Genomic DNA, 27424 nt, shown 5'->3' with positions numbered 1-27424 from the left:
TTCAGGGAGAACACGCAACTAGGGAAGCTCAGGGTAAACAATGCCCCCCCCCCCCCCCCCCCCACCTCCCACACGCTGACTCCAGATCAGCAAACCTCACTTCACGGCAACTTGAAAGAAACACTGTTACAAACGACTGTCTCTGATCCTAGATCCTTGGGGGTGCTGTGAGGCCACGCTGGAGGAAGAGGGAGAGGACCGGGGTTGAGTTTCTCCTCAGGCAGACACAGATGGGGAGGGAGTCAGCAGGGGAGATGAGACCCAAACCTGGGCCAACGGGTCACAGGTGGTTCTGCTCAGGGGCTGGCAGGGGGTCTGGGGGACGGGCAGGAACCCTGGCTATCAAAGCTGGCCGTTCTCGCTTTCCACTGGAATACACACAAACAGGCACGTTAGGAATGGAACAAACGTCTTTAAACGTGACGTGAAAAGGGCTGCGGTGTTCACAATTGTCTAAATAGGACGTTTATTTGTCTTTATCCATTGTGCATCTGCACACTTGGCATGGCCATGTTGATATCATGGAGGTATCATGCAGGTATCGTGGAGGTATAATTGAACTATGCACACATCCTCACCTCTTTCTCAGATTTTTTGGACTCCAGCAGGGGGTGCCAGTGTGCAACGGGCTTCCTTGGGTAGGCCAGCATCTCGTTCCAGTGGTCCCTGCCAAGACCTTCAGCGTTGCAGCCTACTCTGTTAACGCCAATGATTTCGTTGTGACCTACCCTGCAGGGAGAGAGATCAAACCACACAACAGTCAGCATGTGGACTGAAGGACACGTCCCAATAACTTCCTGTTTACAACAGCCTGGTTGTTATCAGGACACAGACAAAGTTATCAGCTGGAAACAAAGAGAAGGGCCGGTGATGATTAAGACTACCAGGCTCAATGATCAGAGTGATCACACAGAGGCATGACAACGAGAAGGATCATTTGCATATCTCTTTGAGAGTGCATTACTCGAACAATGTCTGAAGTGTAAATGAAAGCCAAGCAGGCCTCTATATGGTGGCTTGGAGAGGCCAAAGTGATGTCTGTTATTTCACATGATAATCCTCCTGTCAGATACTCAGCTCTGTATAATCCTGGGATGTGAGACTCAGACTAGAAAACAAGACTGTGGCCACCTGATAGACTAATCTCAGAAGAACCCTCGCAGCCCTCCATCCATCAGAGGACAACCTGTTCTAACTTTTGACCTTTTCGATTTTAGTTATTATTTTAGTTATCGTTTGAAACAAATTATTTTGGCACTTGAAATCGATATTTAGCGATTTGATGATCATGTAAATAGATGGTCAAGTTCACCCGTCCATATGTCCTATCATTCAAACAGCTTCATGTTGAAGGCTCATACCTACGTTCAGTCGTCGAGGTTTCACCGTGACATGAGAATTTCAAGTGAACAAAATGATTTACGTACAAGTCGTAGTCCATGACGGAGATGTGCAGACTGACGGTGTCCATGCTGTCTGGAGGGATGTCGAAGATAATGGCTTCGTTGTATGTGGGGTTCAGCGTGTTCTTCTTGATGGTGGTCTTCTTCTTTTTCAAACGCCTCCCGTCGCATATGAGAGATACTTTGACGTAGGGATCTGAGTGTGACAAACACAAGTCAGCTCATTTGAAATGCATTGTAGAAAAGCCCTGCTTGCTTCACGACTGCTGACATATTCATATCCATCGCACTGACTGACAAATGAGTGTCCCAAAGCAGGCCTGAAATACGTAGCGATCACTTTCATGTTTGCCTTAACTGTCAAAAAGATTCATCCATCAAGAATCAATGGTCAATTTCAAATTTCCGTCACAGGCTTTTCCATCATACAATCAAAACTACTTTGAAAGGTCTGGCAGGAATCTCTGTCCCCAGTAATGTTGATGAGTCAACAGTCCAGGTGTACAGGGGAAAGGAAGGATGAAAGCCAGTGATGGTGAGCTTAAATGGGATTACTGAGCGGTAATGTATCATCTCAGTAAACACTCATTTCAATCTTCATCCGTCAGCTCACTGTGACTGATCCATTATGTGTTTGCCTGATGGGAGCTAAGTTTCCCTAAATCTGTACATGACAAATAAGAATGCTTGCTTTGCACACAAATCTGCTTGGGGCAACAATTTAATGGCCACGCTGTATCGCACAGAGATTCAATTTGGCAACAATTGGAGATATCAAAATGTTCAACTGAGGAACGTGAAACTTGTAAATTCTCATTGATCATGACAGAAACATATTATGCCATATTTTGTTTATGTAATGCTTGATTCATGATATTTAAATCCCCCTAAACGTTACTTAATTACAGGTAATAATATTTATCATAAATGAAAACTGTTTGTTGCTGTTTAAATGCAAAGTGAACAGCAGTCCATTTATAAACAGACCGCCAGCAACCTTTAAGAACTAATCATCAGTTTAATATTTCCAGTTTGATATTATTAACTTTTCAAATAAATAGAGCAGTGCTGTAGTGAGTGCCAGTCATTATTTGCTCATTTTATGTGACATTCAAACATGGCTATTCAAATGTTCACACGTTGCCACAAACTCGTAATCACAGACACACCAACACACACACACACGTACCCGAGTATCCCGTGATGTCCATGGCCTTGAGGTTCCTACACTTGATGACAGTAAGTGTGAGTCTGCCTGCGGTTGGCAGGTAGCAAAGTGAAAACATAATTTCACCAAGATCCACACTTTCCTGAGGAAACAGCACAGACACAGCACATCACACACCTGTCCACCTCACCTCCACTACTCTGAGGCTTGTAAATGTAGCCATACACAACACTCTTTCAAATCCGTCATACAAGACTATTTAGATTATGTGACAAATTTCCATGTCACTGATTAACTGATAACATAGAAATGTGTCAAATAATCAACAGAGACTCTCGTACAGTATCTTCACCTGTACACAAACAGTGTACATACAGTGTACAGGGAAAGCATGAACCATGTTGAAACCAACTATGTTAAGAGCTATTCACAAAATATGTTCCTATAAGAAAACAAAAACCTAAAACTGGGACATGCGGTCCTTTTCTATAAGATGGTGGCATATCTTCACAACAGGGACAGTTCAGGGTTCTATAGCCCTCCCACTGCGGTAAGCATCTCTGGGCCAGAGAGAGTCCTGTTATCGCTCCCTGGTGAGATGTGAGCCTCATCCTACAAACAGCCTTAAGGTCGGCCAGGCTCTAATCACTTCAAATGAGCTTGGAGAGCCCCCCCCCCCTGTGATGGACAAATCCCAGCCCTTCTAAGCACTTGTGAGTTGTGCAGACTTAATGTCTCTCACACTTCGATTCAGCTCCTCCCGTTCTGCAAGTGGAAGAGGATTTGGTTCATCGTGCCAAAGTTGTATTTTATAGATGGAAATGTGAGAGCACAGCAAAATGTGTTAAAAAAGCAGGCCCTTTATAAGTCTAAAGTAGTACAAATACTTTGGGTTGTATTAAAAAATTAAAGTGAGTTAGTGTCACTCAGCACCAGGACAATGTAAAAAGTAATGGATTAATTACAGTGTCACTACACAAGTCAACACAGCTTACCGTAAAGAAAGATTTAAACATACACTGTTCCACTAATGTAATCTCTCCTTCTCTCTCGCTCTCTCTCTCTCTCTCTCTCTCTCTCTCTCTCTCTCTCTCTCTCTCTCTCTCTCTCTCTCTCTCTCTCTCTCTCTCTCTCTCTCTCTCTCTCTCTCTCTCTCTCTCTCTCTCTCACTCTCTCTCACTCTCTCTCTTTCTCTCTCTCACACTTTTTTGTTCTCTCACTTTCTCACATCCATCTCTCTATGCTGACTTTCTTTGCATTGACAACAAATGTGCAAACTTCTTAAAATAGTTAGGATCGAACACCATAGCCCTAAAACACCAAAGACTCAATAGCTCTGTGGGCCACTCAACACTCTTTCTTTGATCGAATGCCAAGGTGATATTGATGAAGGCCCCCCTCTGATCTGTAAACAAAGCAAAGCAGCTTGTTCTTCCCCCTACATTCCCCCACCCAACCCTCCACACACAGACACTAACAAGTGACTCACCGTCACAAACAAACACAGGCACAGACACCGACACACACACATCCCAGACGATTGCTCATCAGGACATTGAGCGTTGGTGGTGCCCTTATCCAAACCACTGCTCATATTCCTGAACCCTCTTATGTTTACCGAACCCCGCCTGTCTACGCATAATTTACTTTTCAGATTCAAGGTACCAGTTTTAGTTGGAAATCATTCGTCGGTTCAATAAAAAGTGTCTGCCAAGTGAAGGGAGCCAGTTGCTTTCCTGCCTCTTTAGCAATAACTATGAGATTATTGAACCCTCTAAAACAGCATAAGTTCAATAACAGGGGACTAGCCCTAAGGGCACCTAGTCGATGTTGGTGTGATGAACCATACAGAGAGCTTGAAGGCTGGCCAACTGCTCAGTCCATCATGCAGTCTGAATAGAATCAAAAAATCATTATGGCAGCAGTGAATGTGTCATTAGTGGAACTTATTCAGCCAGTTTGTTCTTTTTGATATCTAGATGGTCCTGCTGATTATTGCAAAAGTCACCCTCAAACAGCAACAATGTGAATAGATATTTTGGCTGCTAACTTGAGTCTATTTTTGAGTCTACTAGTAATTGTTCATAATCAAATGAAATCAGCTCCTATTGGGTGTGTGGTGCGTGCGTTGTTTGGGAGGTGGCCTTACAGAGGTGGCGTACTGAATATCCCTCCAGATGACCGTCTCCCTGGAGAGATCGGACGTCTCAAACAGGTTGTCCACCTCCACCTCCCCGATCATGTCGTGGCGGGAGAACCTGTCAAAGTCAAAGACGCTCATGTGGAGCTTCCTGATGGCCAGCTCCTCGTAAGGCACAGGGAACTGGAAGGACTCGTCGAAGGTGGGGTTGAGCGTCTTGCGGTGGACGCGCGTCTGGAACTTCTTGCGGTCGGGCAGCAGGTAGACCTTGACGTAGGGGTCGGAGCTGCCGCATATGTCCTTGGCGGGAAGGTCGAGGGCCTTCAGGATGTTGACGATCAGCGCCTCCTCCTCGTAGTCGTACTTGAGCGAGAAGTTGATCTTGCCGCAGTTCTTGCCGCTGGCGTTCTTGGAGGACTCCTCGGTGTCCAGGGACTGCTGCTTGTACAGCTCCGGCTTGATGCGCCCGATGCTGGTCGGCTGCTCGTCCTCGTCCACATAGTCGTTGCCAAGATCCAGGCTGCCCACCTGCATCTGTCTGGGCAAGTGTCTCTTGAATGAGCTGTGCCTGGGGGAGGTTGGGGTGAACGTAGACAGGCAAGAGAGATGAAAGAATAGGAGAGGGAGAATCCACAGGAAAGGAGTAGATGTTGAGAAAGGAAGGGGAGAAGAGGTGAGGAAGAGAAAGAGTGGAAGACATATAGAGAGATAGAGGGACAGGGGGAGAGAGAGGGGGAGAGAGAGGGGGAGACAGAGGGGAAGAGAGAGGGGGAGACAGAGGGGGAGAGAGAGGGGGAGAGAGAGGGGGAGAGAGAGGGGGAGACAGAGGGGGAAAGAGAGGGCGAGAGAGAGGGAGACAGAGGGGGAGAGAGAGGGGGAGAGAGAGGGGGAGACAGAGGGGGAGACAGAGGGGGAGAGAGAGGGGGAGACAGAGGGGGAGAGAGAGCGGGAGAGAGAGGGGGAGAGAGAGGGGGAGAGAGAGGGGGAGACAGAGGGGGAGACAGAGGGGGAGACAGAGGAGGAGAGAGAGCGGGAGAGAGAGGGGGAGAGAGAGGGCACAACAGAAGGGAAAATGAGGGAGAGAAGTGAGAAAAAAAGGAAATGAGTAAGCAGGTTGAGTGTCTGGAGGGGTCAGAGTGTGAAAAACGGTGCTGTTACCCAGCAGGCAAATTCAGTGGTTTCAAATCTGAACATATGTCTCTGCAGGCTCAATTTTGTATTTTCAGTTTCTTAAATTTTTCAGTAAAAGCAGGTAGAATGTCATTATGCAGCTTGGGGGGTTATTACAAGAGCTGAAATGAGTGAAGAAAGTACTGTCTGTTATTGGCAAAAGTAGCCTTGCATCAATGAATCTAACTCCATGTAATTAGATGGAATCCCAATTCTGTAATTTCACTGCTGGTATTTCCTAATTGTATTCCATTACCTACTTTAGTGTATCATGTTCCAGTGAAAAGTTCTAGGTTTGTAATCAGCCTATTGATAATGAGTTGTAAAATTGTTTCTCTGGAGTAAGATAATGCTCATTTGATTATGGAAATTGTAAATCTAAGAGGCTGGGAGTAGAAAGGCAGAGACAGATAAAAAACGTTGTCTCTGACATTACGAGGTGATTTGCTCCCCGATGTGTGACAGGATGTGGAACTGTGGGGCTTCTAGCGTGATTTGGCATTTGCCAGAGGTTTGTGAGTCTGACGAATGGAGACCGCTGTCCTCTGAGAGCTGTTGTACTGGGCTTTGTCTCTACACATCCATTATGTGTGTGCGTGTGTGTCTGTGTGTGTTTACCAACCTAGTGGAGGATGCCGGCTCAGTGGTCTGTCGCTGCATGCGCTGCGTGCGGCGCAGAAAGTGCTCTCTCATGGAGCGCTGCACCTCAGCCGGAATGTCAGGGGAGGTGTGGCTGATCTTCACCGCCGCCTCCAGGAAGCCCATGGAGCCCATGGGTCCTTTCACCTTCTCTGTCGCCATGGTGACCAGTGGCTGCTGGGGGCTGGGGAGGTTGTGGTGCTGGAGGGGGCAGCTGTCAGGGCCGCAGGCCGGGCTGAGGGCTGCTGAGCTGGAGGACAGGGCCTTGTTCCGCCAGCACAGCTTCCAGGAGGCAAAGGCACAGAGGCCCAGGAGGGCCAGGCCGCAGAGCAGAAACAGGCAGACGAGCAGGCCAAATGTGACGCCTGGACGAGAGCGGGGGGGGGCACAATATGGACCAACAGATGGCGGGGAGGGGGGGGGGGGGTGTAGGGAGAGGGAGAGAATCACAGTCTATTAGGTAGAAATACAAAATGTGATTCATGTACATGGGCTACTAATGCAATCGCTGGCAATGTTACACTGAGCCTGGCCGGTCAGATTACGCTGTGAAATATGGCTTGAAACATTTGTGAGGAATTTGTGTTGAATGCAAAATAAGTTAAATAAACGTTTTTCATACAGACATACACACACTCACATACTATGGTAAGGAAAACACAGAAACGGGCAAAACAGACACATACAGAGGGATAGACAATCAGTGTCACACACACTCACAATCAGGCTCAGGATTATATTTCACTAGCAGATGTGTTTAAAATGAGTCATATAACTCAGATAAATAAGCACACAATCTGTTTCAAGAGGAACAAAGGCTCCATAGAACAGTGCTGCACCGGCAGAAGTGTTCTCGAGAGCCAGCGAGAACCATGAATGACTGTGGTGCGCATCTCTGTTTTTGTGTGGGTGGGCGTAGTGTGTATCTCCATGTTTGTGTGGGTGTGTGTAAAGAGAGATAGGGGACTGGAGCTGAAACTCATTTATTTTTTCAATGTTATGAAAACGGTATGCCCAGATAGAGAGCTGGAAATACATCAAGAATGCTGACAAGCAGCATGAGAACACTCCTAGGAACTGAACTAACAACAACACATGCTGCCTCTGACTGTAGGGACACTTGACAAACCTTTATGAGTATACACCTTATGCAAAGTAATTATTTCCCCCCAACTGGTTGAGTGGCAATGTTTCCTTGCTTCCCAGAAGAAATGCCGTTTTCTTTTTTGTCTTTTTTGTCGCAGTGTTCTTTTCTATGCCAGCCTGTTTTATCTGATTTCTCTCAAATAATTCACATAGTCTCTGAGCACTGGGGGGATATCTGAGTGTGAGCTTGAGTCTCTCGTCTCGACACAGTATCAGCAGTTAGGAACAGAGCTTCTCCAAGGCATATTCAATTGGTACCGTTTAAATATTTAGCTGGCTCTGCAATTTCTCGCTTGTAACGCGCAAATTTGAGCATATGTTATACTGGAGGGTAAAATTAACAACATTCGAAAGTTACCTTATACATCGAGCCGTCATTATGATTAATCTGTTGTGCTGTGATGCATGAGGGGAACCTGGAGCATGGAGAAGTGATTGACAGTCAACAAGAGGATCTACAACCAGTTACACTGCACTACCTTACTCGTCCTGTGTGTGTTCTAAAAAGTGGTACTCATCAAAATGATGTCAATTTCAAAATGTCCTCTCATATCAACAAACTAGCAAACTAGCTCTATTTTAAATTATGTCTTTTGAACGTGGTTGAAAGGTGTAAAATCACAGAAGATGATTTTTGGTCAAGTTATTTCTCCGTGAACACCTTTGATGAATGGTGTCTGGTGGAGGAAATTTACAGCTTATGGGAAATGGCGACAGGATTTCCTGGGCAGAGGGGATTTGTGCCTCTGGAGGATTTCTCAGTCATCCCTCAGTGTTGTACAAAATGCCTTGTTTGACTGACCCATCAATAGCACATTCCTCACTCCCGTCGTGACCTAGTGTGACTAGAGATGGAGGACTCATCAGGCCTACACAGTGAGCTGTGTTCAGATTTACTGTCAAGCTGTCAGGAAGCATGTAGCCACTAGGAAAGACTGACAACCAATAAATAATAGATTACCAATAGGCCGACTGTTGTGTCATATTGTGTATTTCTATTTTGACAGTTCAGAAACAGCTACACTCACACACGCACACACACCTGCACACACACACACAGCGACTCTGGTACAATTTCATCTCGCCACCCCAAAGTGGAAACAGAACTGCTGATCATGACAGACCCCTGTTGGCAGCGTAACACTGACAGCGTGAGACTGTACTAACCTCCGGCACCATTAATGATCCCACCCACAGACAGCCAGTCAGTCAACAGGCAGTCTTCCTTGAGTAGTTCTTGGCAGAAAAAGCTTAGCCAATCAATAGCACTTGGGTTGATCCCATCCCAGAGCATCTCCCTCAGGTGGGATTTAGCAAAGAGGTGAAGAAAAGGTGAGAAACAGCAGGATATGACAGGCCGCTCCATTGAAATGTGAGTCAATGCATTATCTCTAAGTTCTGCTCAGTCACCTTCATTTCATGGAAGATTGTATCCGTTCAGGGAGTTTAGAGCTGAGGTGTTCAGGTTCAGATCTATTCCATTCCCATGGAGTTATTGTTTGCTAGAGAAATACTAAATCAAAAGTCGGAGCCAACATCAGCACCAGAAGAGCGACACACAGGATATTGCAAAGCTGCTTTCTTCCTCTGTCCAGGGGTATACAGGGACCAAGAACTGACTGAGATCTTAGTCCATGCCAATGCTGCGAGCTGGATTTTGGCGACAGCGCATGAGACCTCTCACAGGGCTCGCAAATTTAATTAAGCTTTGTTTTGAAGCGCAGTCACAGAGCAAACTGAAGCCCAAGGGTTTTTTCTCTTCAAGTGCCTTCAAATCTAACCTGGTTTCCATAGAAACCCAGTCATTAGATGGAATTCGCTCTCTCTCTTTCTCTCATTCTTCCGGCTGTTAGGAATCTACTCATCTCCGGCAAAAAGCAGAGAGGGCCCACTTTGACACAGACGTGACAGCACCCTTAACAGACCTACTAAACACCCTGAGCTGTACTTGAGGGATCCACTATCTCACAGATTATAGACCAGGATACTGCAGAGAAGGTAGCAAAGTGGTGGAGCAATGACAGTCCAAGGACGACTCATGCATTTATGAGACGCCTTAGTGATACTCGGGGATTGATTGCATTGGAATAATTGGCATGAGGTGTCCGTCTTGTTTTATCAAAGGGCAATCTCTGTGGATGGAGGAAGATGATGCTTTCCCCTGGTTCGCGCCCCTGCAATTATTCGCCGGCGCTCCCTCGTACACATTGCCATGACAGCTGAGATTTCCAGGGAAACGAGAGGAGGGGAGTATCCACGCAGTGTCCACGAGCCCTGGGAGGACAGAGGGTGCATGTGCTGCTCTAGCATCACAACACCTCTGCTTGTCTCTTTGTCATCGCCTCTGCTCAATCAGTCCACAATGGGACTCAGAACTTGGCCAATTAGGCCCTCATTATCAAGAGGACATTGATTTTCCAGGAAAAAAACGTGCCATTGTGTAGCTTGCTGAGGTAAAAGTAGCTAATAAGGCCAATCTTAAATGTCACAATCTTACAATCTCATACTATTCTCAATTTTTTTCTAATTCTAACTGAATTTTAATAAGACTAAGAATAACCATGGTCACCAGGTGACGAGATCTGTCTCCTATTTCCCAAGTGACAGCATATAAACATGATGCTGGAGGATCAAGCATCCAAAGTGATTTTTTATAGCAGTACACACATAATTAGATATTGTTTAAAATAAAAACCTGAATACATTTGTGGGGCCACAAGAGTTTAGTGTGATTGATGGATACTATGCAGTATCAAGCAAATAGCACAAGGAGACTCCAGATAAGCTTCTGTGAACACGGCAGTCTCCTTATCAAATACACCATCACAAGCAACAATGGCCTGTCAATGTGGGCTTGTGTCTTCTCAGCGAGGGGATAATATGTTTGAATCTAGATGCAGTAACTCATTCATTTTCAGGTTGTTGTATTTCACAGCTTCTTTTTCAAAGCAATCAGAAATCCCTTAAGCCAGTAGATCCTTAAATCCTAAAACCCCCTGCACCCCAGGAAGGAGAATTTAGACCCCTGGGTGTCTGCCAGAGGTGTTCTTAGGAATCTGGGATTACCGCAAAGACCTTCAGGCACCGCCCCCCGCCCCCCTTACGACAACATCCTCTCTCTGGGGTGTGGGTGATTTGTGGGTGGTGTGTGGTAAGAGTTTGGGTGTTTCCTAGTTTCCTAGCAGTTTTCTTTTACGTTGAGTTCCCCGTGGAACCATCACTGAGCCTCCCTCACTCCCAGCCCTGATTCATAAAATCTATTGTGTATTAATGAAGAGATAGCTTTGTAATTATCGGTTTGTGTTGCTTACAAGGGTACATATTTAGATTCTGTGTCATTTGTGAGGGGGGTGACTCATGCATATTGTGTTGTGAAAGGTCATTAACTGCTTCAGGCTTTGGAAAAGGTTGGATTTTGCCATGAGTGGCTCTCAGAGTCCTTGGCAAGCAGATCTACTACAGTGGTGTGTTGTCAGCTATGAGACATAACCCTTCATACAGATATGCAAAGTGACAATGCCCTCAACATGCACAACCCTACAAACAGAGGACTGGAAACATTGTTGATTTTGCTCTGAACTGCAGGAAGAAGAAAAATATATTTTTATGCCAAAGGACATGTTTGTGATTGTGATTATTATTGTTGGTCTGTCTGCTGGTTAGCTGTTGGAGAGTTTGTTGAGATAGTGCAGGTACTAACAAACATCTCTTTGTGTCTCTTTGATTATGGCTGCAGTACTGCAGTGCTAGTGCTGTCCAAGGTCTCCCTGAGAAATCCAAATAGTTCTTTCGGTGTATATTTGATAGGGTTGCAGGCTGTATCATGTGTTTCTGTGTCATTCCGTGTTCATGGTACGTTGTTCTGTTAAGTCCCACCTGTAAACACCTTGTGACACCTTCTAATCCATTTTCTCAGCAAACCGCTTGGCCATCTTATATCGATGTTTTCACTGTGAGGCAAGGTCGGACTGGCCGTCGGGAGAGTCGGGAGATGTCCCGAACGGCCGGTAAAAAGGCTGCGGCATAATGCAAAAAAAAAAATATATATAATAATAATAAACCGTGGGCCGGTTTGCGTTTGAAAGTCCCGGGCCATTTTTCAGTCCCAGTCCAGACCTGTTGTGAGGTAATAACCTTATCCTTTAATGGACCCCTGCCCTTATCTCAGTGTGAAATGTGAAGTAATTGAAAGGACAGTGTCGTTTCTGTCTCCACTTGTAGTCTGTCTAATACCATCCTAGAAAATGTAGAAATCTTAAACGGATTATTAATGCCAAGATTTTCTTTTTCTGAGCTGCAAACAGGTTCCCTGTCTGCAGAGAAAGATAATCAGATTTCCTGATATCCCTGTCCAATCAGAGAATCGGAAGTGGGTTTCCTCAGGGCTGTGCCTGAGTAGTTTGGGCCAGTATCAACATCTGTGACAATTAACCTGCCTGGTGACCACAGCTTCCATATCTGTTCCACAGTTTTGAGTGTGCCAGCTTCTCTATCAGCCTCTCCAACTCTCAAAGACACAAGATAAAAGATCAAGTGGCATCAGTTGGGCACGATCGGAGAACAGGGGCTTCAACTGTTCAGATGTCTGACGTTATGACGTCTTCGCCCAAATAACCACCACAGAGACTCCTTATTCTCTCCGTGCAGAACTCTGGGCCCTGAGAGTCAGCCTAGATGCACTTCCCCCGTCGCCTGGCCTACTTCCTCCTCGGCCTTGTGTCTTGGCCCCAGACTTGTCTGCCCCGAGGCAGAAGTCAGGCGCTCTTGCTTTGGACTGGACAGATTTCTGCTTTCACACTTCCACTCTGAGAGTTGATTTATTTGCCATGGCAGTTGGGCTTCAGATGTGTCGAGGACAAACTTCAGCAGGTGTCACAGCTCCTCGTGGCCACGTCAAAGTATGACGCCAGCCTTGGAGCAAAAGAATCGGGAACGTTTCAAACACTCACAGCAGATTTGCTGTTGACCACCACTGATGTCAAATGAGGTTTCAGTTGTTGTTGTTGCTTTCGGAAAGGATAGATGCAGATGCTCTGGTGAGTTCTGTAGGTCAGAACCACACAACTATGTTTATAGTGACGTCAAGAACAGCGCAAAGGAATGGATGTTGCTATGGTTATTTCTGGTGAACAGACCCAACGATGGAGAAGTGTCATCTCTCAGTCCCCAAAGCTCCCAGGCAAAAGTACCCTGACTTTACACAACCTTTGTACTTTTCATGTTATTGTGATGAGACTGTAGGCTCCGAGGACAACCACACATTGGATGCTCCTTCTAAAAGCACTCAGTTAAATCAATGCCAATGTGTTGGAGTGAGACTGACAAACCCAGCAGCTGGACTGGGACGTGACAGCCAGTGAAGAATGGACGCCCCACAGAGGGTGGTGAATCTTATTGAATTGACCCAGCAAGCATTTCATGCCAGTTTTATGGTCGTTATAATTTCCAAAGGTATCACAATAAAACTGACAGGTCTCAGAACTGAGCTGTATAAACAGACGAAGCCCATTTTCCTGTACAGTTATTTTTACCGTTTAATGGATATGCTTTACCTCTCCCTGATAAAAGGGTGCTGCTGTACTGCTCCCACACACTGTTTTATAACTCCCAAAAAGTGATTTGTTAATCATTATCATTGAGTAACAACGAGCAGATACTGCCACTCGTTCAGATAGGGCTCTCTGGAGAGTCTGGCTGGATGGCTTTTCTTTGCCTTTGAATACATCTAAAGAGGAGTTGAGTGAAGGTAATTGAAATAGTGATGTGTTTTGCTTCACTATTAGCAAGTTATTATCATAAAGTTTGTCTGATGTTTTCCATAGTTCTCCGCTAAATGGATGTTAAATTAGAATAAATTAGAAATTGACATTCTAAGCCCCTTAAACTATTAATTTGACCCAAAACATTGACATTTTACGATGATTGCAAATAAATAAATAAAATGCATTATTTATTTAGGTAAATTATGCAGTGGTAAAGTAAAGAAGACCTGCACGTTGATGCAAAAGATTGTCTATTTCCCTATTAGCTTGGCATGCTGCTTGCTCCACCAAGCTCCTCTGGCTTCTGCTTGGGTTGCCTCCTTTCATCCCTCTGACCTCACCAAAGGTCACACTAAAGGTCCTCAAGGGTTTAAACATCCTAACCAGGGGAACCGCTCCAAACGGCTACCTCATCATTTTTTTCGACATTACAACTGTGACACCTACATGACGAGACGATGGTGAAGGTGATGGTGAAGGTGGTGGTGGTGGTGATGATGATGATGACGATGACGATGGTGATGATGATGATGATGATGATGACGATGATGATGATGATGATGATCTCAACACAGTTTCACAGGGCAACATCTAGATGATGTGGGAGCAGAATGGCTGGAAAAACTGCCTCCATTGAGCACTGTGAGGTTCTCATCTCTCCAGCTGAACACCAAAAGTATTCAGCAATGGTCTGACAGATTTGTTGGCTAGATTAACATCCAGGATTCTGATGCATGATCCACCCTGTCAAATCTCTATTTTTCAAAAAGTCCATTCTGTCTTAATCCATACAATGCTGATCAATACTTCTTATCAATACTAATGATCAATTCAATTGATCATGGCATTGCAGAAGCAGGCCTAAATCCCCCTGTGTGCATGAGCACTCTGGTATTTAGTACTTCCTTTATGGGAAGATTGACCAAAGTGTGCTTCATGGTTAGAAAATAAATACATCATCATCATTAATCCCATCATATCATCATCAGCCTCCAACTCCACAGCTCATTATAGTTGATATCAAACCTCTGGCTAATTGTCATATGCATTCCATTCCCATTGCTATAGCCTCCAGGGAACTCTACTTAGATAAATGATCCCAGCATTCAAAAGTGTTGCATACACTGCTACATCTTACTGTACATTACTGCAAAATCACAGGCTTTAGTATATTAGTGCTTCATCACACAACATTTATGTGAATGGGATTTGCAGAAAAAACAATATAATAAATGATGTGTATACTGTATTAGTGGTGCCTGGTGGAGATGTGTGCTGTGGAAGGCGTCTGTTCTACATTTCAGTTCCACTGCAGCCATGGCCCAAGGGGCTTCTCCTCAGAGACAACCTACCAGGATGCTACTTGCATAAATACTCTCCTCATAAACAGAGCTCTTCTGCCACTCCCTGCAGAACCCTTTATCTCCCTTCCCCCGAACAAGTGGAATCATTGTCAAGACAAAGTGTCAAAGACTTCACCGGACCAACACTGTCCACCCCCCCCCCCCACCCCCCACCCTCCAACAGATGGACTGGGTATCGATTCTGGCTGCTCGGTTGTCAGAAAGCAGTACATTTAAATTTGGTAGGAAGTGGCCCATGGAGACGCTGGTCCGAGTCTTGCAGCGCCCTCTGCCCTGCTCTCCCCTGATTTCCCCTGCCGGGGGTTTCACCTGGTTTATCACTCCTTTGTGCATGACTTTTCACACAGTGGAGCTGCTTCCCAGTCCCCTTTTATTGGACATCCTTAACAAGTGACATTTTAACGAGAAGTCATAAAACATGGTGGATGAGAGATCGGGTTGTCAGGACCTCTGGTTTTCTCTTTTTCTCCCTCAGAAGGAGAAGGGAGAGAGAGCCCCTTGCGGTCATCCTAATCAGCCGCAATCATGTCAGGGTTACAGGTTGCTGGCTGAGCACTCACACATACAGCCACAAGCACACACATGCATACAGCCACGGATACACACTAACGCACAGACACACAGAAAATAGTGTGACAACAGACTCTCACACAAACACACATATATATTTATACACACACAAAAGAACATATCCTCATACACACACACGCGCCTGTGAACCAGCATGGGCCACCAGGGTCGAGGAGGGGAGGGGCCAGTGGAGAGTTGATAAGACTGGATGGGATTTTCCCATTGCTTCCAGGAGTAGAGTGACAGGCAGTCTCTAATCGCACCACAGGGCCAGGTGAGGGGAGGAGGGGGTTCTGAGAGCACCACTGAGATACGTTCACTCACTCAGAGGCACAGGATTAGGCAATTGCCTGCTCAGACCCACATTTTGTAACAGGCATTGACAACATTTGATACACATTCAACACACCACCAAAATATCTGCTCAAATGTTTACACAGCAGAAAAACCATTAGTGTCCATATCTAATAGCTCCCCCTCACAGATCCTAATTGACATTAAGTACAGAACAGTGATGTCGTGGTTCCTGTTTACTCATGCACCAGATGACGTGGTGCCTCCTGCAGTGTGTCTCACATTAGCAGGGCAGCTGTGGCCCTTCATCAAAGTGACATGCTGGTAGGCTGCATGTTGATGAAACACACAGAGAGGTTACAGACAGATGCTAGGTGAAGCCTTACAGGTGCGTGCACGCACGCACACACACACACACACACACACACACACACACACACACACACACACCTGTGACCTGACAGATACACCAGCATGTCACCCCTCCCCCACGTCTATCATACAGTAACATCGATTTTAGGTCTTGAATAATTTACATGGTTAGACATAGATAGATAAAGGTCGATATCGTGGCATATTTACCTGCTGTCGAGGTTCAGGCTGCTATCATGAGCCATGAGGTGTGAAAAGATTAATCCAGAAAGTGCACTGAAGCTGCAGAATACCTCTCCTATCAAATATTTACATTCTGCTTAATAAATGATATATAAGAGTTTGATACTGCAGCTGAGTCAATAACAGAAATGGTAATTTGTAGTTGTTTGGATTCAACACCCACAGTATGTTGACAGACAGAAACAGTAATACAACACGATTAGCAGAAAGGACAGAAGAAAGGATGTGCGCGCAAAGATCAGATAACTCCTCCTCACTTTGAAGAGGTAGACAAGGTCCACATGCACACACTCTCGTGCGCACACACTCTCGTGCGCACACACACACACGCACACAGACACTCTACAGAGTAATTAAGCAACATAAAAATTATCTTGAGCCATTCAGCCCACGGAAGCCTGAGGTCTGCCGCTTGTCTGTGTCTGAAACCAAAGCAGAAGCCACGCCAGTTCTCCCTTCCTCTCATCCACCAACAAATTGACAACCTGTTTCACACCATCAGACCAGCAGGGAAAACAAGCAGAAAAAAACTCTCCTAAAAAGAGAGAGCTCAGAGCATCACATTTTCACATGTGATACAATCCACAGTGACAGCTGTGTACTCACCGGTAACAGTCTTCCTCACTTTTTTCCCCTGATCCCTCTCTCTTTCTCACTCTAACTCCCTCTCTCTTTCGCTCTCTCTTTCTCCTTTTTTTCACTCTCTCTCTCGCTCTCTCCTCTCGATCCTCACTCTTGCCGGCTCCTAGACAGAATGAGCTTCTGCTGCACTCAGGAACCCTGTTTCTATGGCACTGCAAGCAAGCCAGTCAGCAGGATACTGTACTGCAAATGTCTGGGGGCAGATCCCTCACTCAGCCCAGAGAGCACACACACACACGCGCGCAACAAATAGTCTCTCACTTCATCCTTGTTGTGCAGAAACACCCCCAAGCCACTTTGCCGGCTTTCATACACCAGTGTTTAGACCAGACCTGCAAAAGGGAATAGTAAGAAAAAATCTATAAACAAAACACCCATGTGTAAACAGTTTGTTTGATACGCCAAAATAAATATGTGCCACAAAAGGAGACCACGCATAACTTTGGAGAGATGAATATTAATAAAGCCGTCTTCATGAATATCAAAGATATGCTTTGAATGGATGTCCGTGTCACACATCCAAGGGTTTGTTTTATTTCAAGATTGAATGAGATTAGGCGAATGTGCAAATGGGTGCAGGGGAGTGTTCTGATAAGGTTTCCATGCGGATCGGGGCTTTGTTCCTTCTGAGGCGCCCCCGGTGAGATGCTGTGGTAAACACATGTACACACACACATGTCCATTTAAATGGCGTTCAACATAGACTTAATATGCTGGGGAGAAATTCTGCAGCACAGTCTGAGGTCATGTAATATTGCAGCAGCATCTCCTCCAACGAGAGAGAAATGGAGACAGAGAGAGAGCGAGAGAGAGAGAGAGCGAGCGAGCAGAGAGAGAGAGAGAGAGAGAGAGAGAGATAGAGAGAGAGAGAGAGAGAGAGAGAGAGAGAGAGAGAGAGAGAGAGAGAGAGAGAGAGAGAGAGAGAGAGAGAGAGAGAGAGAGAGAGAGAGAGAGAGAGAGAGAGAGAGAGAGAGAGAGAGAGAGAGAGAGAGAGAGAGAGAGAGAGAGCAATATCCCCTACAGCCCTGCCTTGTCTAGATTAGCATCAGTTTATCCTCAACTGCCTCCAGCCTGGTGATGGTCTGCAGTGGAGAAACACAGTGAGGGCAGCAGCACAGGGGACAACTTGAGATCAATTTAACACACAGCACCACACGGTGAGAAATGGTGTGGATTGATCAGATTTGAGGATCCGCAGTTGTGTGTAATGATACAGTGTGCAAGCGCTCCTGTGATCAGGAAAAGAATCTTCTAATGGAAAGAGGGGGAGAGGGAGAGAAAGAGAGAGAGAGAGAGAGAGAGACCTTCCATGAGCAGCCTAGTGGAAGTGACTCCACCTCCAACTGTTTGCACAATGCATCTACGTAGAATAGTCCTAGGGGGTTTTGTAAAGTTTGACTTGAATATTCTACAGGGTCATTGCAAAACACACAGTACGCATTCATTATTGTCAGTGGTCGCAGTTAGTCACAGTCTTCTATAGGCGGTGTGTCTTCTGTGGCTGTGTTGGTCCCCATTCTCATCACACTAATGGACAATAACCAGTGCTCTCCGCGTTCCTCTCCACATTGCTCACGTGACACCGAAAAAAATGAGTTGGAGAGCTAATTTCTTCATGTAATAGGTTGCCTATGCCTTACACCCAGCTAAAAGATCCAATGATGTATTCAATCCAACACACTGAAACAATGATAACACCATCAAATATGTTCAAACACGCATAAAGCCACTGGAGACACAAGTCATGGGTTTCCATACCACTTGGCAGAAATGGTGCTGTACTACACTGTCTCTTTTAACGAATCATGACTACCATATCTGAAATAACAGTCTGAAAAATCTCCATTACAGAGATTTATTAAGCTCAACGGGGAACTCTATTTGGTGCGGAAGGTTTCTAAGTGTGAGAACCAATTTGCTGCTCTTTAGAACTTTCGATTATACTTTCATCAAGAGCACAAAGACATTCGTTTCTTTGTACGTTTGAGTGGATTCAAACAGTGCCAGCCGGTGAAGATAGAGGAAGCTATGGCCTGAATACACATCGGTACTGTACTAAAACTGAAAGCACACTGCAGGGTCAAACCTCACCAGGGAGACCCTGCACCATTCATCTTTCTAATGAACCGTACATCAACAGCCTACTGTCATCTTATAGGCATCAACGGAATTTAGAATCAGCCTCTATACCTGGAGCCTAAGCAAGAGAGCACCAATGAGGGTTCAAAGGCAAAACAGCTGAGGGTTGAGGCGGATGTCCTTCAGGGAATCAGGCTCTGAGAATAAAGTATGACGTTACATCAAAAATCCCTTCAGTTATTCAAAAGCGCCTTTGGGGAGATTTAATATAGCCTCTGGAAATCCTTCAATCCTTGGACAGAGCCTCGCCGGACCTTGCGGGAAGAGCAGAGGAGAAGGTGGAGGACAGATTTAAGTAGAGACGAACTGGAGAGGGCAGAGCCACTGCAGAGATTAGGAAGAGAAGGGTGAGACAAGAGCGTGTCCATATAGAACATAAGACGCAGTATGGGTGGCTTTGTGACATTTCTGTATATATGGTAATTACACGCTCATTTTCTCATCTCAGTGTTTGTCCCCGAAAGCTTAAAAAACACACCAATCTATACAAATGGGGTTTCACGAGTACTGGCCATGGCTGACGTTGCTAAAACTACCACAGCATAACACTATTATGTTTCATGAGATACATCACTGTGGTCTGCATCACGGCACACAAGCTTCATTGTTTCTCATTAATGAAGGAAATCTGCGATGAAAATTGCCTGAAAGCCTACACAACCACTGAGGTGGACTCTGAAGATTGTGTGTAGTAGAATTTATGTGATTCCGTATGACATGGTGACTACTACTGTGTTTTCAGCATCTGACAGTAGCCTTACTCATCCTTTTTTCCCACAGGTCTATTTTTAGAAGGCTTGGAAAGACAACAAGATTAAACTTTTTGCCTTGTGTATAGATTTAAATACATGTGAGGCATAACTGTGTTTTGTTCAATACAGTAAGAATACATGTTAGGTTTGTCCTGATATAACTGATTGCAGTGATACAAGCTGTTAATGTATTCTATTTGGTTATTAAAAATCACAACAAAACTTTTAATAGAAAAAAAAGCATTTCTGAATTAAAGCTCAAAAGTTACCATCCTCATCATGCAATTAGTTTGCGGTCAACAAGGTCTTGGCAAGGCTTTGCGAAGGGAACAGTACAGGCCTGCTGAATATCCAGGTTGTTTATCAGGCAGTGGAACAGACTCATATCTCTGGCCCCATTGTGACCCCCCTCTCCCTGCTTAAAATGCAGGCCAGCGTTCCAACCATGACCTCTTCTCTACAGGACCCATCTGCACTCACATCACCCTGTATGCCTCATATTCCTAATCATGTAAAGCCTGTCCTTGTCAGTCCCTCTGTCATTGCTCTGATAATAGCCATGTGTATTTGACATGGCCAAATTTAAGGGAGAAGTGTACTTCAGACTGAATTTAATCAACAAAACACACAGAAATATCCCACTTCATTTAGATTGAGCAGAGCTGTTTATGCAGTGAAAATAGATGTCCAAAAATAATGACCCAAACAACAGACAAAAAAATGTGTTCTTCACTTTATGGAAAACATTATTAACCCATCGCCAACCTTGAAAAGGCATGTGTAAACATTTGAAAGAAAAGGGTGAATCGCCCTGGTTGTAATCAGAACTGAAGGCGCAATTATTTCAGAGGTCCAGTCTCTGTCAGTGGTCGTCTGGCTGAACTGCTAGCTGCCATGTTGTGCTCACTGAGGTCGTTCCAGACCACGCAGATTGCTGTCATGTCCGAGACATGCCCAGTGCTTCTTGTCCTGTTCTTAATTACACGCATCACTGGAGATTTACTCAAGATAAAAGCCTGGCAGGGTCGAAGTTACCATCGGTATTGTGAAGTCTATTTGCACACATACATAACGTGACACCAGTTTGTATTGAAGCCTCGTAAATTCGCTCACTCATTAAAAGCTATTAATGATCTCGTGTCTGATACTGTGAATGAGCCGAGGCAGCGATGTTAAAACCCTTCTGTTTTGGGTTGTCACTTTTCAATACCACACAACCATCATCAGGGGCTATTGTAGACCCGAACTACGCAGCACCTTGTAAATCACCCAAACCACAGATGAGTCACGCCAATGTGTTTTAATATAGAGAATCCATGTAGTAAAACACGATTCTTCACTGCACTACATGTAGTTAATCCCCTGTCAGTGCACTGTAAATCTCCCTTCGTCGTGTTAATGAATGGAAGCTGTCAACCTGGCAGCCATGCCATGAGATGCTAACTATCTGGTGTCAGTTGGCCGGGTGATAAACGCTTCGGCTCCACCTAGTCATCCACCATATCCTGGTCTTCAGGTCTGGGACCGTTTCCTTTCGGAGCTTGGACATCAGTATGCAGGTGGGAAGCAGAGCAGCATACCTTAGTATCATTCATACAGGCGGTAGCGTGTATGAGAAATGCTTTTGACATATCCCTGTAGATATTTTTTCTCTGCAGTGTTTCTCAGTGCCCCACGAAGCTGTGTTCGACCACTGGACAAGCTGTAAGGTCATTCCATCAATTCCTGTCAGATTAGGTAACATCACTTGAGGCAGTGGCTGCTTTGCAGAGGGCTCTAATACAATCAGAGGGTGAAGTGTCACAACAAACCTCAATTTACCCCTGATCTTTTGCGTCTGGGTGCGAGTGAGACCAAAAATGTAATTTAATCGTCAAAACAAAGTCTTGTTTACACAAATGCACCTGGCACGGGCACACGTACACGCATGTAAGCACACACACTCCCTTTTTATGCCTTCCAATCTTACTTATTCAATTTACACTTGTTCCAGTCTCCTCAATTGTCGCTCTTTTTGGAAACAGTTTCTCGGAGGCGAGTTAATGGAGCTATAAGTGAAAACTCAGAATAAGAACTAGATGGGAGGTATTCCAGGAAACTGGAATGATAAAGGCTGTGCTGATTAAGGACCCACAGGCACTAGATGTACCAAGAAGCACTGGGAAATGGGTTACCAGAAAGTCAATCTCTCAGTCTACAAAAGTGTGATTCACCTGGAGCAAAAGACAGACATGATACCATGGAATGAATTCAAAATTGTCCCAGGTCTAAAATTAACATTTTAGTTTGCCACTCAATTAAGAAGGCAGAACGATATCCTCATCATATCTGCTATCCAATATTCATGATACCAAGTGTGTACACATGCTGATCTCAAGCCATCTTACCAAACACTTCATTCTTCCCTGCATTCTTCTAGAGCTATCCCTCTAAGGATGAAGGATAAAGTATCCTTGCTATGTTCCTGAAAAGTTGTTCTACATGTAACTAAAGCAACTACTGTTTTATGTGTAACTCATCTCAGACCTCAACAGCACAGCCAGTACATGCAGAGCATGTAACACAGCACGTGAACCCAGACACCCCCTTAATCCACTCTTCACACTGCTTCCATCAGGTCACAGATGCAGATCCCTGGCCTGGAAATGGCCATGCTAGGGCAGGAGTTTAGTTCCCTTTGCCACAGTATCATCAAAACGATGTCATAACTACCATATGGAAAGGTGCTGCAGCTACATACAGTATGTGTCATGCAGCTGTGTTGTGTCATGTGTATGTTGTATCTAAGTCATCTATGTGTTGCTCTCTACAGACTGGGGAAACATTTCCCTGGAAAAGAAAAATAAAGAAGATACCCATCTAATTTGGTCTCATGCACTCGCACATTCATCCAATTAGAGCTGTGAGGTGTTGACAATGTTAACCTCTTCTTTGGTATCCTGTCACCCAGACACCCTGTGGGTCCTCCGCCATCTAGCTAGGTAACACCTCACTTCACGTCACCAACAGGCTGCACTCACAATCACCTACACCTTCGCTGATCATGAAAAGAGCATGGTGTACCTCCAGGCCTCCTCTCACACATGATTCAACTGAAGGCCTGATCTGAGACAACATCTCCAGAGGGTCCGACTCCACCTAGCGCTCATCCATCACCAGCGTGGCTGAGAAAGTGTTTGGACTCGCGTCTGTCTGCAATTGTTTCTACATCGTCAACCGAGTCATTTTTGCCAAAGCTTCGCCCCCGAAGGCATGGGCTTTCAGCACGACGGCAGCCGCTAAGCTGGGGAGAGGAGCCGCAGAACAAGGGAAACACACAATCCCGACCTCAGGAGCGTGGGTGTGGGTCTAACCACACCATCACTGACGCTCACTAGAAATGAAAGGCAACTCAAAGGCAATGAAGCGAAAGATACGTGTGAGGAAAATGGTTATTACATTCACGTAGCTCACACTGACTCTCATAACTGTACACTGTGGATTTCCAAAACTAGTGGGAAAAGGATAGAAAATGGCCGTGTGCATGCGACCAGTATCAGATGGCTTGTTTGGCATGGCGACCGGACCATTAGATGCATGCACACATGCATTCTTCCAACATGAGGCCCTCAGCAACTATGTATTTTCTGTCCATTTTGGTCAAATAATTGTCCACAGTCCACCCCTATACTCTCACAGAATCCTAGAACATTAATATAACACATGGATGTTGAAGACAGAGTTCAGTGGAAGTCATTTTGTGCCATTGGTGCCATTGCATTTTATTTATTCATAATGGAAGATCGGCATGTATAATAGCAGCAGTGTCATGAAACAGGCTGGTGTTGTACCGCCGAGGTGGAGATAGCAACCCAGACATCAGCACCATCAGGGACATCCCCAAAGCCATTGCTCTTCCTAATTAAATAGCTGAAAAAAGAAGAAGTCGCCAAATAATAAAGAAAACAGAAATGGCTGCAATTTGAATGCTGCTCACAACCTCCCGACACAAGAATCCAATTTGTATTCCAGCCGTCGCTTGACTTTTGTCTTTAGCGCATTCGAATGAAAAATGTGTTTTACTAGGACAGCCATTATCTCCGGAACCTCCTCACCTGACTCAGTCACCCTCCAGCAAGGGGGGGCATGTCTCTGAGTTTAACCCTCAACTCTATCCAGTCTTGTCAGAAAGGATAACCTCAGTCCTTTGTGCGCGGCTTGGTCTCAAACAAGGATAAAAGCTGAGCATTAATGCTCAAATTAGAGTGCGTTGAGTCATCGCTCTAAGGTTTGAAATGTTTTATTCTCACATATTGTGCTGCATAATCTGGTTTTAATACATCTCTATCATTCTTTCAAAACCATCATTTATTTAAATTCAAAGGTGAGTATCGTCCATCACTCATCACTGTTATTATAACATGGACATTCATCCAAATGTTATCTTTCACAGCAGGGTGGGCTGCTTTCCAACGTTTTTCTTTTGTTCTAGTATGTGAAATTTTGAGTCTATAAAGGAAAGACTGTTACAGTCAGTGTGTGCCATATGAATTATTGAAAGGAACCAAAGTTCTGCTGGGGTTCTAATTTCAACAGCCCAGTTAATTTGATGTTCTTGTTTGGTTGTTTTGGATTCCACCTGCAATGCGTCCTCTGTCCTTGCAAATATTAGGGAAAATGTAGCAACCAGCAGGACCAAAATAAATGATCTTGAGATGCTAATGTCCTATGCCTGTCTGATGTCTTGGTTAATCAATCTCAATATGAGACTGGAAAACAAGGTATAATGTGATCAAAATAAGCCTATTCAAGTTCACACACCTGAAGCTGCTCCTTCTAATGAAACTGGAATTGGTAATGACTGTGTGTGTTTGTGCATCAGCGTGTGTTTGTGAGTGTTTATTTCCAGCTCCACAAGTGGACATGGGCTTGATGCCATGTTTTATTTCACCTCTGTGAAGTTAATGTCCATATTTTCTTAAGTTGCTGTACAGTGGCAACTATCATGTCAGCTTTGTCTGATATACTGATCTCTCATTCATTTTAGGGAGTAGCATGTTCTCCTTTCATGAGCACCAGGTGTGTTCATTCACAGAGGCAATCGTGATTGCAACACAACCCACTAAATTCCAATTTAACCAATCACACTTTGCCTGCTGCAGAGTGAAGGCAATATCCCTCAGGGATACTCAGACCCGGATAGGATAAACCAAAATTCTGATCATTTCTCATTTTCTCATCAATGCTTTCGAATAACTGAGGAGAGGCGGCGGTGCCGGCCCCAGTGTGGTGTGCTCAGGGACACTCTCTCATACAGTACGTTTTCAACACAGCTGAGAGCCTGACAGCTGAAGATACAACAGTTGTGTTTGTTCTCGAACCCAAAGTGTTCTGGCTTTGTCACAAATGAGAAATGCATTCAATGAGCACATGAAAAGCTATTGACGAAAGTGCTACGTCGTGCCCTCCCCTCTCCCTCTCAGGGCAGAAAAGATAGAACACAACATAAACATTGGAAATGCTAATGCTGAGAGGGAAGAGCAGGAAACGGTGACAGAGAAGAATGTCAGACAGTCTCAATGTCTCTGTCAACTGTCATGGTTTGTCAAGGTGCAAGGTTCATACGGTAAAGGGATCAAAAAACTTTTATGGAAATGTGAAGGAGTGCTCCCACGACATTGCTGTTTACATTCAACCCACAAAATGATTTGTTTTAATGTTTATGTAACGTGTATAGCAACTATTTTACAGGTCATTATTCAGAACCTGGTACTTTACTTCTTCCCAACTGAATCTGGAACTTGAACATTGAGAACAAATCCCACTGAAAATCTGTACAACCACAGTACTTTAAATCACCTTTGATGAAACTGTCTAAAGCTGTTATCAGCTATGTTTTCGCTAATGCACTATTAAAAATAAATTGGGAGGAAATGTTTTTATGTCCATCTTGTCCCACAATAAGCAAAGGAGCGTGTGTTTAGCCTTCATGTGGCAGAAGAGATTCACATTGATGTGTGGATAACATGCAGTGGCATTTAATGGCCCTACAGCTTAGCCGAGGATGCCGGTGGCACGACCGGCCACGTTCGATTCTCCCACTGAGGATAATGTGAGGTGACACTGGATCTGGACAGGAATGGTGTGACACCCTCCGAACAGAGATCCATCCTCGCAGAAACAGCTCTGAATGACATTTCCTTTTGAGGTTAGCAACAGTGGACTTCAAGTTCCGTCATGTCAGAGTTGGTTGGTTGTGTAGAACATGGAGACATTCACATAGATGCATCTGCTGTGCTGTTGGGGGGTCTTGGGCTGTGTCATTGTGCTGTGTGGGTGTTTTGTGTGCTGTCTGCTTTGTGATGCTTTCTTGGACAGCGATTCCTTGAAAAATAGATGTACATGTCAATGTGACTACTCTTTTTAAAGGTTACTGTAGAAAAGAAAAAGATGGCTTCTCTTGAAGGATGCTACAAATATAAGAGTTCAGAATCCATCATCTAGAGTGCATTATTCTGAAGTTCAAACAATTCCACAGCAAGATGAGGAAAAGAACAGGTCCCAGTGTGCTGGGAAGTTGCTGTCAAACAGAGAACCTCAACAAAGTTTTGCTCCACAGGCTTCATCAAGCCGCTGATGAAGCCTTGATATTTAGTACTTTGTTCAGGGACTCTCACAGGAGAACATGCTTCGCCTCTGGCAAAGTATTTGTAGGCTAATATGACTAAGGAGGAGTGTTCCTCCAACTCCCAAAAGTACTTTCATTACGAGTCTCCACCCATGCATCAACATATTCATTTCAGTTAAAGTGTGACACCCATGCGGTTCCTCTCTAATGGGAAGGCTGAGCAGCCAGGACAACATCAGTTGATATTAGTCAGCCTACAGGCAGATCTATTTGTGTATTGGGGGTTCTTCTCTCAGAGCTGAAACTAGGAAGTCAGCCTGAGTTTGCTTTATATACCTATTCCTCTCTGCCCCCAGGTCAGAAAAACTCATTACAGCAGTGTCCATGACTCTGAGAGCTAGGGCTGACCCCATCTCTCCAATCATGGGGAAGATAACAATAACAAAGAGAGGGGAAATAAGTCAGGAATCTTTGAGGACTGTGAGGACTGGAAGTCTGTGCAAGGCATTCGCATTGTTTCATTACTAAAACATACCTTACATCTTGGTAATTGTGACTAAGTGTTACATTTGTTTGGATTACATTGCATTTTACAAGTCCAACAACACAATACTAACTCTTGATATTGTCCCACCATTATACACTTATATATAACATAAAGTAAACACATTAAACCCAGGAGACACAATTAAGAAATGTTGGCTGCAGTCTCTATATTTTGTAATTCAAACACATATAGAAGACCCACAGTTCCTATACAGCGGTCCATCACATGTATGTAAATGCACACAGCACACGTAGAACCGAGCTAATGCTAATATAGCATGGGTTACAGAGAAAAACCTTACTTGGCTCCTTGTTGTCCGAGCTCTGGTTGGAGAGCAAGAAGAGGAAGTCCTCGCAGGTGTCCGAGTCCAGTAAAGCACTGTTCTGGAGACAAAGGTCAACAATCAGGGTCACAGCTTTCTGACAGACCATGTCATACTCCTCTTCGTCAGGACTCATGCTCCCAG

At 44.8% G+C, this 27424-nt stretch overlaps 1 protein-coding gene across 1 annotated transcript; it reads right to left on the bottom strand.

The window, feature by feature from the left end:
* Nucleotides 1-296: 296 nt before the first annotated feature.
* Nucleotides 297-27416, bottom strand: syt6a (synaptotagmin VIa). Its single transcript, XM_067240036.1, has 7 exons — nt 27260-27416; nt 6504-6885; nt 4721-5279; nt 2593-2713; nt 1428-1599; nt 579-729; nt 297-368 (listed from the first exon to the last, which is right to left on the bottom strand). Exons 1-7 carry the CDS (start codon nt 27414-27416, stop codon nt 297-299), a joined length of 1614 nt encoding a protein of 537 aa, XP_067096137.1.
* Nucleotides 27417-27424: the final 8 nt, after the last annotated feature.

This window comes from Osmerus mordax, chromosome 7 (assembly GCF_038355195.1).
Source record: "Osmerus mordax isolate fOsmMor3 chromosome 7, fOsmMor3.pri, whole genome shotgun sequence".
NCBI classification, from domain to species: domain Eukaryota; kingdom Metazoa; phylum Chordata; class Actinopteri; order Osmeriformes; family Osmeridae; genus Osmerus; species Osmerus mordax.
The sequence above is the reverse complement of the archived record's forward strand: the minus strand, read 5'-3'. Positions and strand labels throughout refer to the sequence as shown.